General features: G+C 43.0%; 1 protein-coding gene across 1 annotated transcript in view; it reads right to left on the bottom strand.

The window, feature by feature from the left end:
- Entrep2 (endosomal transmembrane epsin interactor 2) overlaps window positions 1-21,688 on the bottom strand; it is a 399,942-nt gene that overhangs the window by 58,376 nt on the left and 319,878 nt on the right. Inside the window, exon 4 of the mRNA XM_034484687.2 lies at window positions 13,451-13,585. Within this exon, the coding sequence (XP_034340578.1) occupies window positions 13,451-13,585 (135 nt within the window). The remainder of the gene's footprint in view (window positions 1-13,450; window positions 13,586-21,688) is intronic.

Here is a 21,688-nt window from a genome sequence, read left to right on the forward strand (position 1 = left end):
CAAACAAGGAGGCTCAGACTGTTTTTGTAACAGCTGATGATTATCTACAGACAAAACCAAACTAAAAATATACGTATATTTGAGATAGGGTCTCATGCAGCTCAAGCTAGCTTTGAACTCACAATCCTCCAGCCTCAGAAAGGCAAAGTTTTGAAACTAGCCATAAAATCTAGCCATTTCTATGAGTTTAGGGCAGGAAAGTATTTCTTAAAATGTATCACAAAGATGACAAGCACAAAAGAATTGAATTTTCTTGATTCACAGCTATGACAAATAGCACCCAAACAATGTGGAGGGATGAGGCACAGACAGAGAGACACTAGAATGACAGAGAATTAATTGTTTAGAATAAAGAACAAATGGCTTACTGGGAAAAAAATGACAAGACTGGCCATCCTCAGACTAGCGACACAAATAGCCACAAGTCATTTGTAAGGTGATGGTATCCAGAAGCAAGGGCACCTCTGCTAAGGCCCATGACTGGGCTTTACTGCATTGACCGTTGCCATGGAGAACAAGACAGAAAGTCTGGCAGGTGCATTCTTCCTCCACCACAGGCATCTGTGCTAAAGAAAAATCTAGCCTGAGCTGCACAGTGCACATGGCTATTGAGTGCCTGCTGCTACACCAGAGAAACTGGAAACCAACCAGGTCCACCCACAGAAGACATGACAAGGGTTGCAGTACATAGTCTAGAAACAAGAAGATGGGTAGAAAGGGACAGTTGCTTGTGGTACAACTCATGGGTGAATGTTCATGTAAATTTTAGTGAAGTGTGCAGCTGGGCAGAGGAATGGTAAAAGTCACCCCCATGCGCGCACACACACACACACAAAGGTCGCCTCTAGGCAATCATTGATCCTGCGGAGGCGGGGAGGGGACACTGAAGTGAGAGGGTTCCATCAGGAAATGTCATAAGGTTTTACAGTAAACTACAGTCAGTTGGAATGCTTTGCCCCAAAAGTTCCTGTGTTTAAAACTCAACCTTGATGAGGCTAGAGAGGTAACTTCATGGTTAAGACTGCTTGCTGCTCGTGCAGAGGGCCTGGGCTGCATCCCCAACACCCAGATGGCAGCTCACAACTATGTATAACTCCAGTCCCATGGGATCTTATACCCTCACATTTGACCTTCATGGTTTCCTGTATGTACACGGTGCCCATAGGCTCATGCAAACTCAGACATACACATAAAAGAAATAAAATTAAAATTCAGCTTAAATGTACATGTCAAAGGCAGTTAGAGGTGAGTTCCTTGTTGGGGGAAGTTGATAAGGACTAGATGAAGCCATGTGGATGGGGAGCCCCCCCCCCCCATGACAGTATTAGTGGTTTTATATAAAAATGGAGACCTGAATTAGCATGCTTGCTCTGTTTTATCATGTGACACCCTCTGCCTTCCCAGAGATCACATGCAGCACTTCTGGGCATCCCAGTGTTTAGAGCCCAATACACTTCTTCTATACTTTATAAATTATTATGTCTCAAGGATTTTGTTATAGCAACAGGAAGCATACTAACACAAGCATCTTGGCTAAACAAAGCTTGAAGCTTTTTACTACTTTATCCTTATCTTTGTGTGTGTGTGTCTTTGTTAAACTTGTTAATCAGTTCTCAGGGACAGGGTGTATGTCATCTGATTCTCGAATGTTCCAGCAGGTGCATGGACAAGGGCTGCTGAAGGCATCCTAGTCATTTGCACACCAAGGCTTCCTTGGTTATCCATGAGTTGGCCACAGTTCTTCAGGTACCATTGTGTCTCCGTCCTCTAACAGGTGGATTACACTGTGGCAGAGGATGGACCAAATCAAGTATGGAAGCCATCAGTTGTGAGATTGTAGCTCTGTCTCAGCACATTATGTCTCCCTCCTCTGTCTTCTCTAGAATGAAAATAACAAGGGCCATCCCGCTAACCTCACTGACATTGAAAAACAATACAATGTATTAAAAGGGCTATGCACACAAGCTTACAAGGATGCCACTGAGAGAACACACACACATACACATGTATACACACACTACAAATCGCTCTCTCTCTCTCCCTCTTGTGCGCGCGCAAACACACACACACACACATACACACACACACACACACACCACACTATCCTGCCCCTAAGTAGTTTCTGCCATGGTACATTTTGTTTCATGCCACAGGCTTTTATTCTCCTGTGGTCCCTCTCAATCTGACCACCTCCCTTGTGGCCTTGATATAACAAACCACACACAATAATTTTATTCAGCTCTTTCGTGATTACATTATTCCTCCTCGGAAGTTCCTGTAACCGGTTGCTTACTGATTGTGAATCATATCAATGCCCCAAAGAAACCTGTTAATCTCTCTCTCTCTCTCTCTCTCTCTCTCTCTCTCTCTCTCTCTCTCTCTCTCTCCCGCTCCCTCTCCCTCTCCCTCTCTCTCTGTGCGCACATACACGCCCCTAACCCCACTCCCCTTTCCCCTCCTTTCCCCTCTCCCCTCTAGCAGCTGTTCTTGTTAGAGACTTCAGCAGCAGAAGCCCAGATGTTTTTCAGGTCTTCCCACTTTCTCAGTTGCTGCCAACTCTTTACATATAACTGTCCCTCCATCCCCCAGTCATGCCTAAATTTTGGATTACAGTATCCTGTTCAGGAGGTGCACACGCCCCACTGCACATGCTTTGAAGATCAGAGGACAACTTGTGGGAGTCTGTTCTCTTCTGCCACATGGATCCCAGGGATTGAACCCAGGGCATATAGGCTTGGCCGCAAGTGTCTTCACCTGCTGAGCCATCTCAGCACCTTCACGTGCAAAATTCTTCTCACCAAGCAAAATAACATATATCTCACTTGAGACAGAGGGAGAGACTGAAAAATACCCATAATCCAATACTTTTAGTTGTTATGGCAAATGCAACCCACCATACAGCAAGGCTCTGTTGCACTTGTCTTTTTCCCTGTGGCATCCAGAGGCCACTGTATGTGTCTTTAATCACTGTATACCCAGTGCCTGACCAAGGCACAGAGAGGGGCTCCAACCATTCTGCTGAATGAAGGCATTAATACTTCATACTGAAAGTATTCTTACTGACTTCAGAAACAGTCCCATAGTGCTTCCTGCCCCATGCCTCTTGGTGTAAGCCACAACTCTCAGCCCAAGGGATTCTGCTGTCACTGAGCTCCAGGCCATACAAAGGATGGGCAGGGCAGAAACTCAACAAGTGACTAGCATCTTCCATGGACAGTCTTGGTGACAGAGCCCAGGAAGACAGGGTCGGAATGAAACAGAGTTGCTGGACAATGTCTGTGGTGTATTGTGGAAGCATCCGCCACACATCTAGTGTCAGGAGTCATGTGTTGAGGGATCCGTAACAGCAAGAAACATGGGTTTATTTTTCCTACCCTCAATGGAGTAGAAGCTTGGAAAGCAAAGAGGTGAGGGTCCAGGGGTTAGGCTGTCCTAGTGTGATTTGGAGGTAGTGTGGTGTGGGGAAACAACCAGGTCACATGGTAACCGTGAGGTGGGACATGCTATGTCCTGGGGCAGTAGAGGCTGGTATAGGAGTGTATGTTAAGAGCGGGGAGTGCCAGGTCTCTATATGGCTTGTTTTCTAGAATGTTGTGCATCTTCTATAGAAAGAGAAGGAGACTTAAGGGTAGCTGTCTACATGGAGGAAGGGGAGGGGTAAATACAATATCACATCAACACGCTGATCCTAAGTAGTGAGTAGCCTTCTGCCCCGCCTCCTCTGGCCCACCTCCTCTGTCTAGCTTCTTAGGTCCCACTTGTGAGAACAGTGTGCATGTCTCTGTCTCTGTCTCTGTCTCTCTGTCTCTGTCTCTGTCTCTGTCTCTCTCTCTCTCTCTCTCTCTCTGTGTGTGTGTGTGTGTGTGTGTGTGTGTGTGTGTGTGTGTGTGTGTTCCTGATGTACATGGGGCAAGCTACACAAGTTCCAGCTACATGGGGCTAGAACCACAGAAAGACCATCTGAATAGGCTGCTGCCCTCATAGCCTATTCCCTGAGGGCTCAGCCCATCAATTTTGCTAATAGGATGAATTATTGTACATATTCCATAAACATACACTATATATGTGCCATAAAAAGATTTTTACCTCAACATCTGAACTGTCTGGACTGGGTCTAAACTCAGAAGGTACAGAACTCTTCAGTGAACTGTCAGGTCAATTCAACTATTTCAAAGGGCAGCTAATACAACCGGTGGCACGAACATTTGTCACTGTGTATACCAGACAAAACATGGTATCCTCACCATGAAGGAGAACTGAAATGCCAGTAACAGCATAGAGCAGAAAGCAGCCAGTGAAAGAGATGCCACTCAGGAGCACAGGGTACTCTCCTCCAAAAGGAGGGGGAGCTTTCTGGAGCTAAGTGATTTTTAATGGCCAGAAAAGCCCAGGGTTTCTAGATGTTCCTTTATACTGGGTTAGGGGTTGCTAGTACGCACTGGGCAGCAAGAATGTGGAACCTTTTCATCTCTGACTGGGTACCATCCACCAGAGGGATGCATCAGTATCCCCTTTAGAAACTCAGGGGGGAGATTCCTTAAGCCATGTAAAGGTGCTATATCTGCACAGCAGCTTTGTGTAGATTCCCCCTTCTGAGAATGGAATGGTCCATCCCAGAAGAGGTGTGGGTGTGAGTGATGTGTGTGCAAATAAGTGTGGTGTGAAAACTTTATGTGTGTGTGTGTGTGTGCACGTGGTCGAATTTGAGGGCTGTATGTGGTGTGTGTATGTGTACATTGTTGTGTGTGTATTTGATAAACTGGGGTGTGTGGAGTCTGGTGTTTCATACTGCCAGTCAGTGGTCAAGATGATCATTTATTTATTCACAAATTGTTTGTATTTCCTTGGCATAAGTAAGAACGTGACAAGAGTGGATGATGGGTTGCTTTTTCTTGTCTCTAGGGTTCTCTCTCTCTCTCTCTCTCTCTCTCTCTCTCTCTCTCTCTCTCTCCCTCTTCCCTCTCCCCCTCCCCCTCCCCCTCCTCTCCCCCTCTACCCCCCTCCCTCCTTCTCTCCTTCCCCCCTCTGAGATAAGACACTTTTCAGGTAAGAGCACACACACACCCACTCAGGGACTCATTGGTTTCTTGGGAATGCTGATCCCCTTGCCTGTGGGTTAGCTTTCCCTAGGTTATTTGCCTCAGTGTAGCTTGATAAATTAAGTCAGGTGCATGAAACCAAGTCTTCCTTCAGTCTGTTTTGAATTAGAATCAGGTCCCTACAATAAAACCACAATGACTCTTGAAATTTTCAAGGATTTTCTTTTGGGGGGGGGGGTTATACAGTATAGCACATAATGCATATTTCACTAATTAATTCTTATTTTAGAACCTCAAAATTTTTCATTAATACTGAAGAGAAAACGTCACAGGTTTTCACTGGGTTTGGCTTGGCAAACACACAATCTTTAAATGCTAATTTTTAAAAAGCTTATCATTTCTTCACCATCTTATCTTACAAAAGAATCGACAGTTTTTCATCCAGAAAGATCCACAGACTTGATTTCTCAGTTGCGCTGACTCAGTGTTGTCAAAGGTTTTGAGAAAGCAGACATCTAAATCCTCATATTATATCCGTGTCCTGACTACTCAGAATGAAAAACGCTCCTTCATCAGGGGCAGGGCAGGGATGGTGGGGGACTGAGAGCCACCGGAGACCTGCTTACTGGCCAGATTGATGGCGACTTAAGGGCTCCTTCCGATCTCTCTCAGGTTGTGGTCTTTTTCCCCACACAATGACTACTGGACAGCAGGATGTCACCATGCTCCTGTCTATACAGATTTGAGAATCCTAGCCTGGCACAATGGAGTTCTGGGTCCCCTTAGGTTGTTAGCTCTGGTCTGTCCTCAACTTGGTGGCTGCAGAATACAACATTTTGCTGTGGCCTGAGGTGTTATGTTTAAGAAAGAGAGAGAGGGTTTCTGCCCCCAGGGTTCTCTACTAATGCTTCAGAGTGGCAAAGGGCAGGGCAAAGCAGGAAAGGGAAGGGCAGGACAGAGTGGGGCAGAAAGCAGAAAGAGATTTAAGGGCTTCTGGGCATCCAAACAAGCAAAGACTACATGTCTGCATCTTCTTCTGGACTCCAAGTCCCTTCTTCATCAGCCATAGTAATAGTCCTGGGCTCTTTCCCTGGCTGGCAGATTGTTTATGTGTAACCTCCTGGTACCACTCAGGAAACACGGAGGGCACTGTCATAGGTATTACACATTTACCAAACCCTCTCACTAAGTCATTACCAATTCATTCTAACACTACCAAAATCAAAGCTCTTTGACTGTCAAGCCAATTATATGGGATTTTCCCAGCATCAACTGAGTTCATTAGCTACAAGGATAGATAATCTATAATTTAATATGGAGACTTAGATATGGATTGTTACTAATCAGGTAAGTAAGACCTCAAATGAGACTATACAAAAGATCAACGAGCCCACTGTAGTTGCGACCTAAACAGAGAGATCAAGAAAACCAATCAAGCCTCCTTCTCTGCGAGGCATAGGGATCGTTCTTCAAAGGTTAAACAGGGCTCCCATATTACAATACTCCCTGAGAATCCACGGCTTCCTAGGAGGAAGTCAAACATCACAGCATGCCTTAAGTTTTCAAAAGCTGCACCAAGTTAAAAATGACCGTGCCAGTAATTCAGAGAAAACAACACGGTGAGATCCATGTGTCTCTCCAAGGAAGAAGTATCTGTAATTGTGAAAAGAAAGTTTAAAAAAAATCCTTAAGTAAAGCCTATTTAAAGAGCATGAGCTTGTGTTAGCATCCAGGGGTCAGGAATCTGCTTCAGTGCTTTGAAGTTATCCATGGTGCTTGGAAGAAAGATCTAAGGCAGACTCGAAATGGTACAAGTTCCGCTAGTGAAGAGCCAGACCAAGGGAGAGGAAGGCAGCTGTTGTCAAAGGGCCAAGCTGTGGCTACACAGGCCTCAGGAGTAACACAAAAACAGAGGTGGACCGCAGGGAAAGCCAGGGAGGGCGACTTCAGAAAAGTAGAGTGAACCGGGGTGGAAAATACAGTTTTAAATGAGAGAAAAATGGAAATTGTGAAATATGGATTAAAAAATGCTCCACAGAACGTGCCCAGTAAATTGAACTGGGGGGGGGGATCAAATACATACTTCAAGAAAATGTGTGTGGGTGGGAGAGATGGTTCATCAGCTCAGAGCGTGAGAGTGCATTCTGCACTGGCAGAGAACCCAAGTCGGGCTCCCAGCCCCACATCCGGTGGCTGACAATTGCCTGTAGAGCTCTAGCCACAGAGGATCTGACGCCTTCTTTTGGATTCCACAGGTACCTGCACTCAGAGGCACATGTCTACACACTGAAACGTATTTTAAAATAATAATAGAAATAAATCCTTAGGATTTATTTATCTGAAATATGCAAAATGCAAATACATATACCTAAGGAACACAGGGTATCAAGACATGCCTAAATGAATAGCATTTTATAAAAGGCTATTGAAATCACACCCAAAAACTGTCATGTCAGCTGTAGTGGCAAAGACGGGCAATGAGTAAGACCATGCAGGTGACTGACTGGACAGATGGAAGCAAGGTGGGTGGGCTTGGTTATGCCACAGTAACAAATATCCCCAGCAAAACAACAAAACCTTACTTTTCGTTCATATCATACGCGCAGTCTGGGTAAGGGGCAGGAGGCTTTGTTTCCTGTAGTGATCCAGCTGATGGGACAGTGACCATTTATAATGTTCAGTTTCTGTGGTAGATGGAAAGAGCTCTGAAGATTCGCCCCACAGTCAAGGTTTCAGAAGTGATGTACATAAATTTGCTCACGTGCCCTCAGCAACAATGGGAAGCTGAGAAGCACAGCTTTCCACTGTGTGGGAAAAGCTAGAAAAAAATCTTATTTAAATTATTTTTAAATTAATTAAAATGAATTAATTTTATTTTATATAAAATTATGCATCTGAGCATATGTATTGCACCGTGTGCCTGCAGGAGCCAGCAGAGATCAGTAGACAGGCTTGAATCCCCAGGAAGTGGAGTTACAGCTAGATGTGAGCCACCATGTGGGGGCTGAGAATTGACTCCAGATCTTCTATGAGAGCAGCAAGTACATGTCACCACTCAGCCATCTCTCCAGCCCTGAATGAAGAGATTTAATACCACTTATGGTCATAAAAAACCTAAGGGGTACAAAGGTGCTAGAACTCTCCCTTTGTAAATATTCAGTGGCGACAGACAGTGGCATGTCCTAAGGTAGAACTGCTGGGGAAGCAGTTCTTGAAAATGTTAGATTGGCAGAGATAGAATCTTCTGGAACAGGACTCCACATGCTCCATAGGCTAGAGCAAGTTGGCAAAAGCACTGTTTTACAGTTATGACAGAACACTGGGTACTGCAAAATCCCAGCTAAAATTGAGCCCATTGACACTTCAGGTCACAGGGCAACCAACCAAATTCTAAGAGAGAGAGAGAGAGAGAGAGAGAGAGAGAGAGAGAGAGACAGAGAGAGAGAGATGGAGCCTCTGAGAAGAAATATGAGAACTTGCCTGGACAAAAGACAGCCAGGCACTAGCTGACTGTGGAAAATATGGACAATAAGTAAGACCATACAGGTAAGTGACCAGATAGATGGAAGGAAGGACCAGCCTAGTGGAAACACTAGGAATAGGGAATAGCCAGGAGTAGTGGCTCAAACATGTCATTCTAGCAGTCAAAAGGTCAAGGCAGAAAGATCACCCAAAGTTCAAGGCCAGCCTAGGCTACATGGTAAGACCCTGTTTTGAAGAAAAGAAAAATAACAGTCACAGAAATGAACAATGCTTTAATATATAGTATCATCAATATGAACAAAGCAAAAGGACCAGAAGATGGTTTAGGGGATGCAGGTTGGCTCACCACTCAGAAGTCCATTTTGTCACCATGTTATCAAACTGTAAAAGATAAGAGTATAAGATCAAAGAGGGACAGAGGAGCACATGCCAAACATTTAGTAGTCTGTGATGCTGCTGCCCTGCCCTGTGATCGCTTACCAGTTTCTGCCTGAGAGCTACAGGATTAAGTAGAGCCGTAGGATTAAGATGTGTTAACATTTTACTGAGCTCTGCTTGTATTCCTGCCTGTTTCAGTTGAATCCCTTTCCTCTTATCTCAAGAAAGCAAAGGTTTGCAGAGCATGTCTGCAAAGATATCCTAAGACACGATTGACACAGTTGTCCTGTTAAACTGCAAGAGCCCATTTACTAAAGAATGACCTAGGGGCTGTCTGCAATAGTTTCATCTCTAAGTATGCTTAAACTGCAAAAGAAATTTCCCTTCAATGGTTCAAGACACGGAGACCACCCTAGGATGCGCATATAGACAGAAACCAGAGATGTCAGATGGTCACACAGAGAATTCATCACTGTTTCTCACACTATAGATGCCGAAAAACAAATAAACAAGCAAGCTTCAGGATGGGGCTGGACTCTAGAACTTGAGCTCTGTCTACTGACTGCTGGGATGCATCAATAAAGCGAGTGGTGTTTGGTTTTCTGAGAGCCCAGTTTCTGTAAGTAGGTAATCTACGTTGATGCTGTAAGTGACCGACAAAATACAACATCTAGTCATGGACAGGAGTGGGCTTTACTATCTAATGACGAGAATCACTGAGCAGCTTGAAGCAAACAGTATGTGCAAGATCTAAAATCAGGAGCAGGGAAAAAAATGTATGTTCTAAACACCTCCATTAGGCCATGTTCCGGAGTTTCCCATTACAGGGAAAAAAAAAAAAAAAAAGCAGGGAAAGGGCCATCTGATCTGGACTGTGTGACAGCTCATATTAGGTGGTGACTATACTGGATTAAGGATACCAAGATAACCAGTAAGGCACTGTTTCCAGGTGTGCCTATGAAGGGGAGTTACATACAAATCACTGACCAGGTAGAAAGGTCTGCCCTCAATGTAGTTGTGTATCATTTAATCAGCTGGAGTCTCAGACAAGACAAAATGTGAAGGTGGTAAAGTCCTTCTTTCTCAGCCTTCTCCTGTCTGGGACATCAGAGAACTCCAAGCACTCTTAACTCTTGGACCTCCACCAGTGGTGTCCCAAGGTCTTCTGGCCTCTGGCCTCTGGCCTTAGGCTGAGAATTACAATCTTTTCCCTTAATTCTGAAGCTTTTGGCAACAGACCAAACTTCACTGCCCAAATCCTAGGTTCTCCAGCTTGTGGACAGCCTGTTGTGAGACTTCTCAGCCTCACTGTCAAGTGAGTGAATTAAGTCCCCTGTCCTGAATCTATATCTCCAAGTGCCCTGCTGGGTCTGTTCTCGGGAAGCCTGGGTAATCAGAATAGGAAATGTAAAATGGCCTCTGTATTACTACAGGGTCAGCTACCAAAGAGTCCCTGCTCCTGGTAACTGAGTTTAGTAAGATCATAGGATAAAAGTTCAATAACAAGCATCAAATCTGGATACAATGATGAGAGATGATTCCAAAGTATCATGAAAATAGCACCAAATGGAAAAGAAGGACAAATAACTCAAAACATGTGAAGATCTATAAACTGAAAATTACATGCTGATAAAAATAATAAACACTGTTGAAATAAAAGAAGACCTAAATAGACACTTTCAAAGCTACATGTGGATTCCACATGATCACAATCAAAATCCCAGCAGGACCACCATAGAAACTGACAACCTTATTCTAAAGTGTATGTGGCAATGCTAACAACCTTGCATAATGGAAACAAGTTCAGAAAATAACAAAACTGGAGGACAGCAATGAACCACAGATACTCACTCTCAGGCAAGAGCAAGTTTTTATCCCAGTATCACCACTCCCTATAGAGAGAGGCCTCCACTGGAGGACAGGGGTAAAGTTATTCGTCTCCTAGTCACTACTTCCAAGTCACTACTATGGCTAGACCATCACCCTCCCACCTGTCTCCCTTGAGCCTCCTGCCATCAGCTCTGACAGCCTCTTCCTTGAGAGTATGTGTTTTTTAAATATCAATATGAGGTTTGAGCCTGTCATTTGCCTTCAAATCTGACCAGTGCCCTGGGTTTCTGCATCTACATGAGGAAGAGCTACTGACAAGGTTCAGATGGTCAGTTAGGATGGCCAGTCTTGACTTGAATTCCTCAGCTTCCCATGGCTAATCCATAAAAACATTCCCCGTTCTCTTCTCTCATCAAGGTAATAGAACAGAACACGACAATGGACTGCACAGTCTAGGCCACCAGGGCTTGAGCCTGCATCTTAAAGAAAACATCCTTTTCCCAGACTACTGTTACCTTTCAATTCATATCTTCTTAAAGGGCTCACGAACCTGGGTTCTGGGTCTCACTGAATAAACGTCAGGGGCTCTGGGGAGCAGACCAAATACTCTATATAACCCATTATGTAAAAGTAAAATAAAATAAGTAGCGGAATGGTTTGGCTAGATGATTGCCAAAGGCCCACTGTTAAAAGCTGGGTCCTTGGGAATGGAGAGATGGCTTAGCAGTCAAGAGCACTTGCTGTTCTTACAGAGGACCAGGATTTTATTCTCAGCACCCACACAGCAGTTCATAACTATCTGGAATTCCCATTTCATCGTGTTCTAGCTTCTGTGGTCACCAGGCACATGCTGACAAATAGTTGTACATTTAAAAATAATAAATACATATTTAAAACGTGGGGATTTAGGAGGAAAGACTATAGAAGTTCTCAGGTCACTGGAGGATAACCCCCAAGGGGGTTGTGGGAGTCAGGCCCTTTCCTCCTTTGCTTCCACTCCCCTGCCTGGGGTGAGATGAATAGTTTCGTCCCACCACACGCTCTTGTTGTGGTGTGCAGGTATACCATGGTCCAGAGAAGAAGGTAACACTTGATCACACATTTGAAATACTAAAACTGTACAACAAACTAAACCTTTCCTCTTCTAAGTAGATTACTTAGATATTATTAAAATGGCACCAGAAAGTTGACTGATACACACTAGTGGTCCCCAGAACCTTAGATTCCCTGGGAGCTTGCAGCCCTCCCAGGAAGTGGTGGTCACGTTGTCACTATAACTACCTATAGTCTGATTGTGGAAAGAAGACATAACTGGGCTTAAGCAGTAACTTTGAAGTTATGAGAATGAGATCTTAGAGTGAGCAATGTCTGCCTGCTCCCTTTTGCAGTGGGTTGTGAACAGTCATGCAGGCCTTGGGCACTGCTCCTGAGCAGACCCCAGCATGTAGGATGCTACAGACAATGAAGTTATGTCATGTGGGACCAAAAGAGACAGTTGGTACCAGAAAAGCATCCTCATGGACCTGCTATGGACCTGCAACTCTGGTCTCCTCCGTTCTCACTGGGGATGTCACTTTGGTGGGTACCAGGATCATGAACGTGGCCCATTTCTCCATGTGGATGAGGCAGGTATTGGAGAAACTGCCTATAGACAGGTACACCCCAAGTGGCTACCTTTTTTCTTCTTCCCCTGTTGGAGGTGGCTGTCCTATGGAGCCTATGGTCCTTGTAAACCCTGTTTCCTGCTATGGACAATAGCTCCCCACATACTGTAAACACAGCTTCACCACAAAACCAAGAGGTCCCTTAATGGTAGTAGCACAGCTTTTCAAAACAATTCAGCCACTTTGGTTCAGCAACAAGAAAAGACCTGCCTTGACAGTTCCTATGTATTTTTAAGCAGCCAGTTTGGGTTTTCAGTAAAGCAACCCTTGTAAGAAGACAGATGAGAGAAGGATAGTATAGATACCTATCCATGTGCTCTCTCCACTTTTATTTTGAGACAGGGTCTCACTGTGTATCCATGACTGGCCTAGAATTTGGTAAGTAAAACAGGTTGGTCTTGAACTCAGAGATCCAACTGGCCCTGCCTCCCGAGTGCTAGGATTAAAGGTGTACCATCATGCCCAGGTTCTATGCCCCTTTATAAAAGATCAAATGCTCTATATGAGAGTAGATTACCATGGGAAACTGTAAGATGTCTTCCTTTATCTTTTAATTACTTTATTTATTTATTTAACGTGGGTGTGCATGAGCACGTGTGTGAGGAGGAAAGAAGACAATTTTCTGGAGCCAGTTACCTCCTTCCTCCACATGGACCCTGGGGGTCTAACTCAGGTCATTAGCTTGGTGGCAAGGGCCTTTACCCACTGAGCCATTTCACCTGCCCTAAATATATTTTTTAAAAGTAAAATGAGTAACCATGTGGTCCTTGTCGGAGTTACAGTGGGGACTGTGAGGAAAACAGAAGAAATCATGGCAACCATATCTCTGAAGAGCTGGCATTCTTATCAGAAGGAGGAAAATCGAACAGCAAAGATGGAAACAGGGACCGGAAAGCAGAGCTTCCAAATAGTCTATTGCCCTTTAAGATGCTCTTTCCCTCAGCATCCAAGCACCCAGATGAATCATGAGCAGAAAGGAATCTATATGCTAATAAATCTTCCTCAATGTCTTCAGGAGAGGAAAGAAATGCATGCACAGGCAGTGCCCAGCCTCACCTTCAAGGTCAGCCGCACAGCATTACAGTTCTCCTGTAGCGGGTTCAGCTTCAGTGTCTCCCCGAGGTTGCTGCATCCAGACGAGTGGTGTTGCAGCTCACAGCATACACACACCTCCACGCTGTCGAACTTGATCTAAAGAGGGACACAGACAAGCCTCACCGTTAGCACGGCATTTGGCCTCTGAGGTATGACATAGTAACAACATGTGAAATGGCTCCCTTGGAAACATATGATTACAGCTAAAACAATCTCCATTGACCAAGGCCATGAATGCCACCATGAATTAGTTCAACTTCTTGTTAATAAGCAACGATTAGAAAAGGAAAAAGAAGAGCTGGAGAGCTGGCCCAGTGGGTAAAGGGCTTGCCACAAGTACACCAGCATCTGAGTTTAAATTCCCAGAGACCATGGGAAGCTAGGCAAGGTAGCATGTGTCTATAACATATATGTCTATGTCCTTGTCTATGTTGTCTATGACTATGAGTTAAAATAGCTTGGAAAACTAAGGGCCATGGAAGGAGACAAATGGATTCTAAGAACCTGGAAAAACAATGGCAAAGCAAGAAAAAAAAATATGAGATTTTTGAGCTACAGAGAAAAGAACAGACTTACCAATTCCTGAGAGGAACAGGGATGAAAGAAAGAAAAAGGAAGGAAGGAAGGAAGGAAGGGAGGGAGGGACAAAGAAACAAAGAGACAAAGAAAACCTGGATATAAAATGCCTAACCAGAAAACATTCACTTAAATCTGTGGGATTTTATTCAAAGCTGATGTAACATAAAACAAATTCTTTTCCATAGACTAGCCGGCACCCCACTTCCAATAAATCCTGATGAATGTTTCACACCAGGGGATCCATTGCCTGTTTTTCCCCCCAGACAAGTATTAGCCAAAAGTAACTGTAACAAATGATTTTCCATTGTAAGATATACTGCAAAGGACGGTGCCACAGACTTCTACAGATCATCACTGGGTGTGGGGTCAGGCCACATCCACATAGCTAGGGACTCATCACAGGCCAGCTTTGAGTCCCCACATAGCTGGGACTCATCACAGGCCAGCTTTCCCTACAAGACATGTCCCCTGCAGGTAAGGAGCTCATGTCCCCAGATACCATGTTATCTTTCCATTTGACCCACTTGAGCTGTGTCCCAAGACAACGTCTACACCAAGCTCTTCCATGCATTCCTATGACCCATTCATCATGCATCTTACCTAGGCTTCTGTCTATCAGAAGGGCTTTCTCCTTTTAGCTTTTGCTAGTGTGTGTTCCCAGTTTCTCTACACCGACCCACAGGAGAACAGCTTCAGGTTCATCCCAGGGCCCCCACAGGACAGAGGGATGGAGGGCTTTGTGACTGGCTCTCACTGGCCAAGGTGGGCAGAAAGGATGGGATGGAAGCTCTGAGTCTCAACCTTCCTGGGCTTTGTGATTTTGTTACCCACCCTCCCTTCTAGATCCAATGACCTTCAGAAAGAGACAAGACTAAGCCCAGGGGAACTGAAGGGCCCCAGTCCAGTCCTCAGCAGGAGATTCATGGAGTATAGCTATATATCTTGTTTGGCCATTGGTACATGTATACATGGCATTATTATGAAAAGCCTGATGGCTTTCAAATTATCCAAATGAAACTTCTACCAACAAGGGCATTCAAGCTTGTCTGCATCTTCAGCACTCCCTAGGTGATGCTAGACTCTCACACTTTTGTCTGTGGGGTGTATGTATGATAAAACAGCATCACAATTTAGGACACAACACTGTTTTCATCCTTCCCCATGTTCTTTATCATTCATCCCATGAAAGCACATGTAAACACACACACACACACACACACACACGTATTCAAGCACAGAGACCTCCTTCTCTCCACCTCCCAGGAAGCTCACCACCTCCCTCTCTGCTTTGGCAATCACTCATGTGCTTCCAACTGTATATTTTTACCATTGGCATTCTGATTAATTTCACGTGTTTTCCTAGTTTTGTGCATGTTAAGAGTGCTACTATATTTAGATGCAGCTGAGTGATGCTTGTCGGCACCATATTCAACAGCATGAATACACTCAATTTTTTTAATGCCTAATCTACTGATGGACATTTCAGTTGTTGCCAATGCTTGGTAGTTAAGAGTACTCTGCATTTGTGTCCCAGGATACACACATGTTATTTCATTTGAGTATAATATACCTATTGAATGGAGCTACTGGGCCTTGGGAATCTCCGTAGATGAGAATGCAGGAAAATTTACACAGCACCAGAACAGTGCCGGCATCCTTAAATTTCACATCCTGGCTTTTTAATTTTGTCAGGAAAAGTAACGAAGGAAGAAACTCACCAAAATGAGAGACTAGGCCAGGAAAGGGAGAAAGAGGAGGTGGAAGCGGTAGAGGAGGAGAGGGGAGGGGAGAGGAGGAGGAGGAGGAATAAGAATGATGTACACAGACAAGAGATTAAAGGAAATTCTAAGGCCATGAGAAAAGAACAAACAGACCACCTCTGTGACCAAGCAGGAGTCAGAGGCTCTGGGAACTATTCTGAAAATGGAAAACAAAGCTTGCCAAAGCCACTGGAGCAGGCTCACACCGACAGACCTTCAGTCCTTTTGGAGCAACTGAGGAGAATTAGAAGCAGGAACATAGGACACTGAACACAGAAAAATAAAAACCATTATAACTTCAGAATCCAAGAGCCAGTACCCACGAGTGCATGGGTCGGTTAAATGTGTGGCTTGCAAGTTCTATCGTGGCTCATGTCATACGGCTTCTCTTCATCATCTAAGACAATGATTTGTAGAGCAAAAGTTTCCAATTTTGGTGATGTCTAAATTTTTTACTCTTGCATTCCAATCATTAACATAAGAGCTTTTTGCCAAGTCCTAGATTCTCATGATTTTTCTCTAAAATTTTCTCTAAAAATTTTTTATCAATTTTTTTTTTTTTGCTTTTTGATTCACCAGAATTTTTCAGTTAATTTTTGTGTAAGATACAAGACTTTGATTGAGACGGATTTTGCCTAGAGGTATCTAACTGATCTAATGCCTGTGGCAAAGTCTTCCTTTCTATATTGCTTTGTCAAAACTTAGCACGCTGTATCTGTGTGAATCGATTTCTGGCTTCTCTGTTTTATCCCACTGGTTTGTCTGTCTGTCTGTCTGTCTCCACTGCATACGGTCTTGATTTCTACAACAATAATGCAGAAATTGGAATAGGTAGGTTTCCCTCATTTTATTCTCTTCAAAACTTCTTCCCATATGTGCTTTAGAATATGATTGTCGATGTCTATAAAAAATTTTGCTGGTATTTTGATAGGAGTAAAATCAACCTACACATCAATTTGGGAAGAAGATATACTGTTTTTATGTTCAAATACAAGAATAGAGCACATATCTCCACTTTTTTAGTGGACAAGTCTGATATACGCTTTGTTAGATTTATATGTATTTTGAGTGTCTGTAAGTGATATTTCAGTGCCTCCTGTAGTGGAAATTTCTGGTTTCTTTAGAAAGTCAGTTACGTTAAATGACATTTTGCTGGGGCACACGGGTGAAAGGATGTTTTGCTAAAGCAAACACATGAAAGGACATATAATATTCAGAAGGAATATAAATATGACCCCATAGACAGTGAGAGCATGCGAACATTGGTTTGCTTTGCTCCACTTCACTATTCTTCACTAAGGACATATATGTATTTGTCCTCCTTACATTGCACTGTTGAGCCTCACTTGTGGCTTGTGGTCATAGAGGGAAACTCACCACAGAACTTCTCCTGAGGTTCCTGCAGCTTCTTGCTGTGACTCTGAGGCCTCCGGCTGGTTGGTGAGCCTTGTGGTTTCTTCTGGATTGAACTGCCCTTGCTGGTTCGTGTGTGGTGTCTGCCAAGTGGACTGGACTACAGCTGCTGGTTATGTGTGGTGTCTGTCTCAATGACTGAATGGCAGCTGCTGATTTATATTTGGTGTTTGCTACTGGACTGAATTGCTGATATCCTGACAGCAAATATTAGACTCACCCCCTAAAGAACTATTTCTAAATAGGTCTACTTCGCCTGTGTCCTAATAACTTTTCTTTTCTACTACCTCTGGTGGGTGGTGGACTAAAGGGGAGGTTAAATGCTTATTAAAATAGGTTGAGAAAAATTTGTGCCCACACTCTCCTTTCTCCTTTCTAAGGTACAGTAATCGATCAAAGTGTGTGTTTCTGAGTCCTATAACCTTTCCAAACCCATTGATTAGCTATTTGTTGGTGTTAGCTATTTGTATTGTTTGCTGTCTTTTAAATTTTTTTCATTGTAATCTTATACATCCATACCAATGTCATGTAAATCAAATTGATTTAATGTTTTCCTTTGCATTTTGTATGTCTTTTATTTTATTTTCTTGTCTGACTACATTGGCTTGAACTTCCACCACTGTGTCTATATTGGATAAGACTTGTGAGAATAAGCATGCTTGCTTCTGTTTTTGACTTTAGGAGAAAAGTATTCAATCTTTCACATCAATTGTGTTGATTATTGGATTTTGCAGTCACTTTTCTAGCTTGAGGGCATTACTTAGGCCTATTTTTCTTTCTTTCTTTCTTTTTTTTTTTTTTTTTAATTTCCTTAATGTTTCCTCTTTATTTGGCTTCAAAACAGGGAAAAGGAACAAAGATGGGGTTGTGGGAGAAACTTTCAAAATAACCAGCCAGGGAAACAGCAGAAGGAAGGTGGGAACCTACCAGCAAATTCTTTTTTTTTTTTTTTTTGTAATTTTTTTTAAATTATCAAATCATAATTTTTACTTTTTAACACAGGGGTTATAAACACAAAAATGCAAGATGTGGGGAAGGGGATGACACAGGAGCATAGGTGTTCAGGAGGAGTACAGATACCTTTCAGAACAGGGTATCAGCTGGGTAAAGGTTCAGGGGACAGGTCACTATGACTCCGCCTACGATTCTCTTGTCCTTATCTAAGTTGGTACTATCCGCCAAGGCTGCCTATTTACAAGGTCTATGACTACTCTAGGCCTATTTTCCTAAGCTAATTTTTTGATTGTTCTACTTTCATTTAAACATATGAGCTCACAGAAGAGTTAAGTGAAGGACTGAAAGCACTGAAGGGGATAGCAACCCTATAGGAAGACCAATAGTGTCAACTAATCTGGACCCCTGAGAGCTCCCAGAGACTAAGCCACCAACCAAAGAGCTTACAAGGGCTGGTCTAAGTTGCCACCACACCTACCCCTGCATATAAGTAGCACAGGACTGACTCATCTGGCCTCAGTGGGAGAGGATGTTCCTAATTCAGTAAAAACCTGATGACCCAGGGGAGGGTGATACACAGGGGTAGGGGGAGCACTGTCTCAGAAGCCAAGAGGAGGGGAAATGAGGTGAATAATTCTGGGACGGGGCACCTGGAAGGGAGGCAACATTTGGGATGTAAACAAATAAAATAAAATAATTAACTAAAAAAGAAACGTTAAAAAACAAAAAGATGTGATTCACTTTCTTTAATTAGGTTAGACGTTATTCAAGGAGAAAATGCTAAATTAGTTGTTACATAGTACCCTAAACTGCACCTAGATTAAGCACAATTGTCATTTCGCAAAATAAAATTATTCAAAAAATAGTAATGAATACTTTCCAATTCTAAAGATTAGATTAGGAAGTTCTGATTCCATTTTTCATGGAGAATAGATTTTTTTCATACAATATTTTCTGATAAGTTATTTTTTAAATCACAAGAGGATGTTCAATTTTGCCAAATGTCCTTTCTGCATCAGCTAACATAACCATGTGGTGTTTCTTCTTTGTCCTGTTAAAAGAATGTATTAAATTGATTGGCCTTGTAATAATGTGTATGACTTATAAACATGAATATGTATTTCTTTTGCTATTTTCAAGGACTTTTACACATTTATTACTGAGTGATCTCTGGGGCTTTTTTCCCTGCATTATCTGTGTCTGCGTTTGGTAAAATGATAGTAGTGTCATTAAATCAATTAAGAAGTGTAACTTTCGTTTCGATTTCCACAAACAGTGTGCAGAAATGGCAATACTTTTTAATACACTCAGTGTATTCTCCAGTGAAACCTCTGGCTTTGGGCAATTTGTTCTGGGCAACTATGAAATTACAAATGCCATTCCCTCAACTAGATTTATTTCCTATTCTCTAGGTTATGGTAGCCTGCATTTTGAAAAAGAGGTTGGTGATTTGAGTAATGTTTGAGCCTTGTTCACGTATGTCACATCACTACCTTGTTATTCTGTCTATCTGATGTCCACAGGGCCTGGAGGCGGTCTTCTTTGCATTCTAGATCTTGGCCATAAGTGTCTTCAATCTTTTCTTGCTAGATGTTTGTCAATTGCTTTGAATTAATTTGGCTATTCCTCAGTGTCTATATATTTTCAACTAAAATTAATTATATACGTTGTAAGTCTATGGGAGAAATCCAATGCAGTGTTGATTTTACATTGTGGATTATTATGTTACACTAATTAACAAATATATCATCCCACAAACCAACTCTTTTGTGGTAAAACATTTAAAACCTACTTTTAGCAATTTTGAAATGTATGCATTATTATTTTTTATTCTATCCAACATTGCACACTAGCCCATATCTTCTACCTACCTCGGTGATCTCAACCTTCCTAATCATGTGAGCCTTTAAAACATCTCCTCATGTTATGGTGACTCCAACCATAAAATTGTCTTTGTTGCTACTTTGAAACTGTAATTTTGCTACTGTTATGAACCATAGTATAAATATTTGATATATCCAATGGTCTTAGGCTACCCTTGAGAACGGATCGTTTAACAGATGGACTTCTGCTGAACCTACTGGATAGCACAGCTCAGCCTTACCCACCTCAAGCATGCTCAGAACGCACACATTAGCTTCCAGTTGGGCATAACAGAAAACAAGGTCACCACGTCACTGTCGTCTATGATCTATTGAACAGTGAAAGGAAAACAGTATGCTTCCAACTGACATAAAGTAAAAAACTTTGCAGTTGTGACTTTGGCATGCCCTCGGGGACTCGCCAGTTCACTCTCATTGGCCTCTGTCCCCTCTGTCCTGCCTTGCCTCCCCTGGGCTAGTAATTTGGCTCCTCCAATGCTGTCCTTTTGGCGGTATGCAAAGGTCATACATCCAGCTCATTTGTGCTTCTATCAGAGAATGGCAGGGGTGTAGCATCCCTCTTTTTGTTGTGTAAGCCCTTTATCCTCCCAGACAGGATGATGGGCCATAAATAAGGGGGCAGGTTGGCTTTTAAATGCTCCAAAGAGAGTCACAGAGAATTACTGTGGTTTCATTTGCAAAGCTCTGCTGTGTCTTTTCCAGTGACCCCAACGCCAAGGGGCACTCTTGAAATAAATCTGTCAGCTGCCTGCACATCTAGATGTCAAGGTCAGGGAAGTAATCATGAGGTTTCCCGGATTCTTCTTAGAATTAATCACAAAGTCAGTGAAATAACTGATGGAAAAGATTTATTTGGATGTCTCTTCCCTGGGGCCACTGGAGGGTTTTTTTGGAGTAAAAAAGCAAGCTTTTCAGCTAGGCCAGCCTCCCGCCTTCCTGTCCCTGGGACTGTCCTCCACTGCAGAAGCAGTCTTGCCTTTTGCACAAGCTGTTTCAGTGTCAATGCTGAGCACAGAGATTGTATAGTTCCTCAGCATTCATGAGATGGTTGGGAATAAATGGCAATCATCCCCCACTATCTACTGGACCTTGGTTCCAGGACACACACTTCCCTGTGAGGATCCTCTATGCTACTGTATCTGTACACAACCTGTGCACCTCTTCCTGTATGCTATTGGTCACCTCTAGGTGACTTATAATGCCCACTGCAATGTAAATACAGTTGATTTAGTAAGCAGATAGAGCTCACAGATAAGGGGAATTGTTTTTAAAAAGATGTACACTAGGAGCTGGCAAGATGGCACAGAGGCTGCAGATACTGGCTATTCTTCTAGAAGACTGAGGGTTTGATTTCCAACACCCATAGTGGAGCTAACAGTTGCCTGTAACTTCAGTTCCAAGAGATTTGACACCCTCTTCTGGCCTCTATGGGCATAAGGCATGCATATGGTACACATATATACATACAGGTAAAACACCCATACACATAAATTATATGTGTGTGTGTGTGTGTGTGTGTGTGTTTTAATTAAAAGATGAATTTAAAGCCAGGTGTGGGGATAGGCACTTACAATTCCAGAACTCTGTAAGGAGAGATAGGAGATAGATGG

This window comes from Arvicanthis niloticus, chromosome 1 (assembly GCF_011762505.2).
Source record: "Arvicanthis niloticus isolate mArvNil1 chromosome 1, mArvNil1.pat.X, whole genome shotgun sequence".
In the NCBI taxonomy this organism is placed as follows: Eukaryota; Metazoa; Chordata; class Mammalia; order Rodentia; family Muridae; genus Arvicanthis; species Arvicanthis niloticus.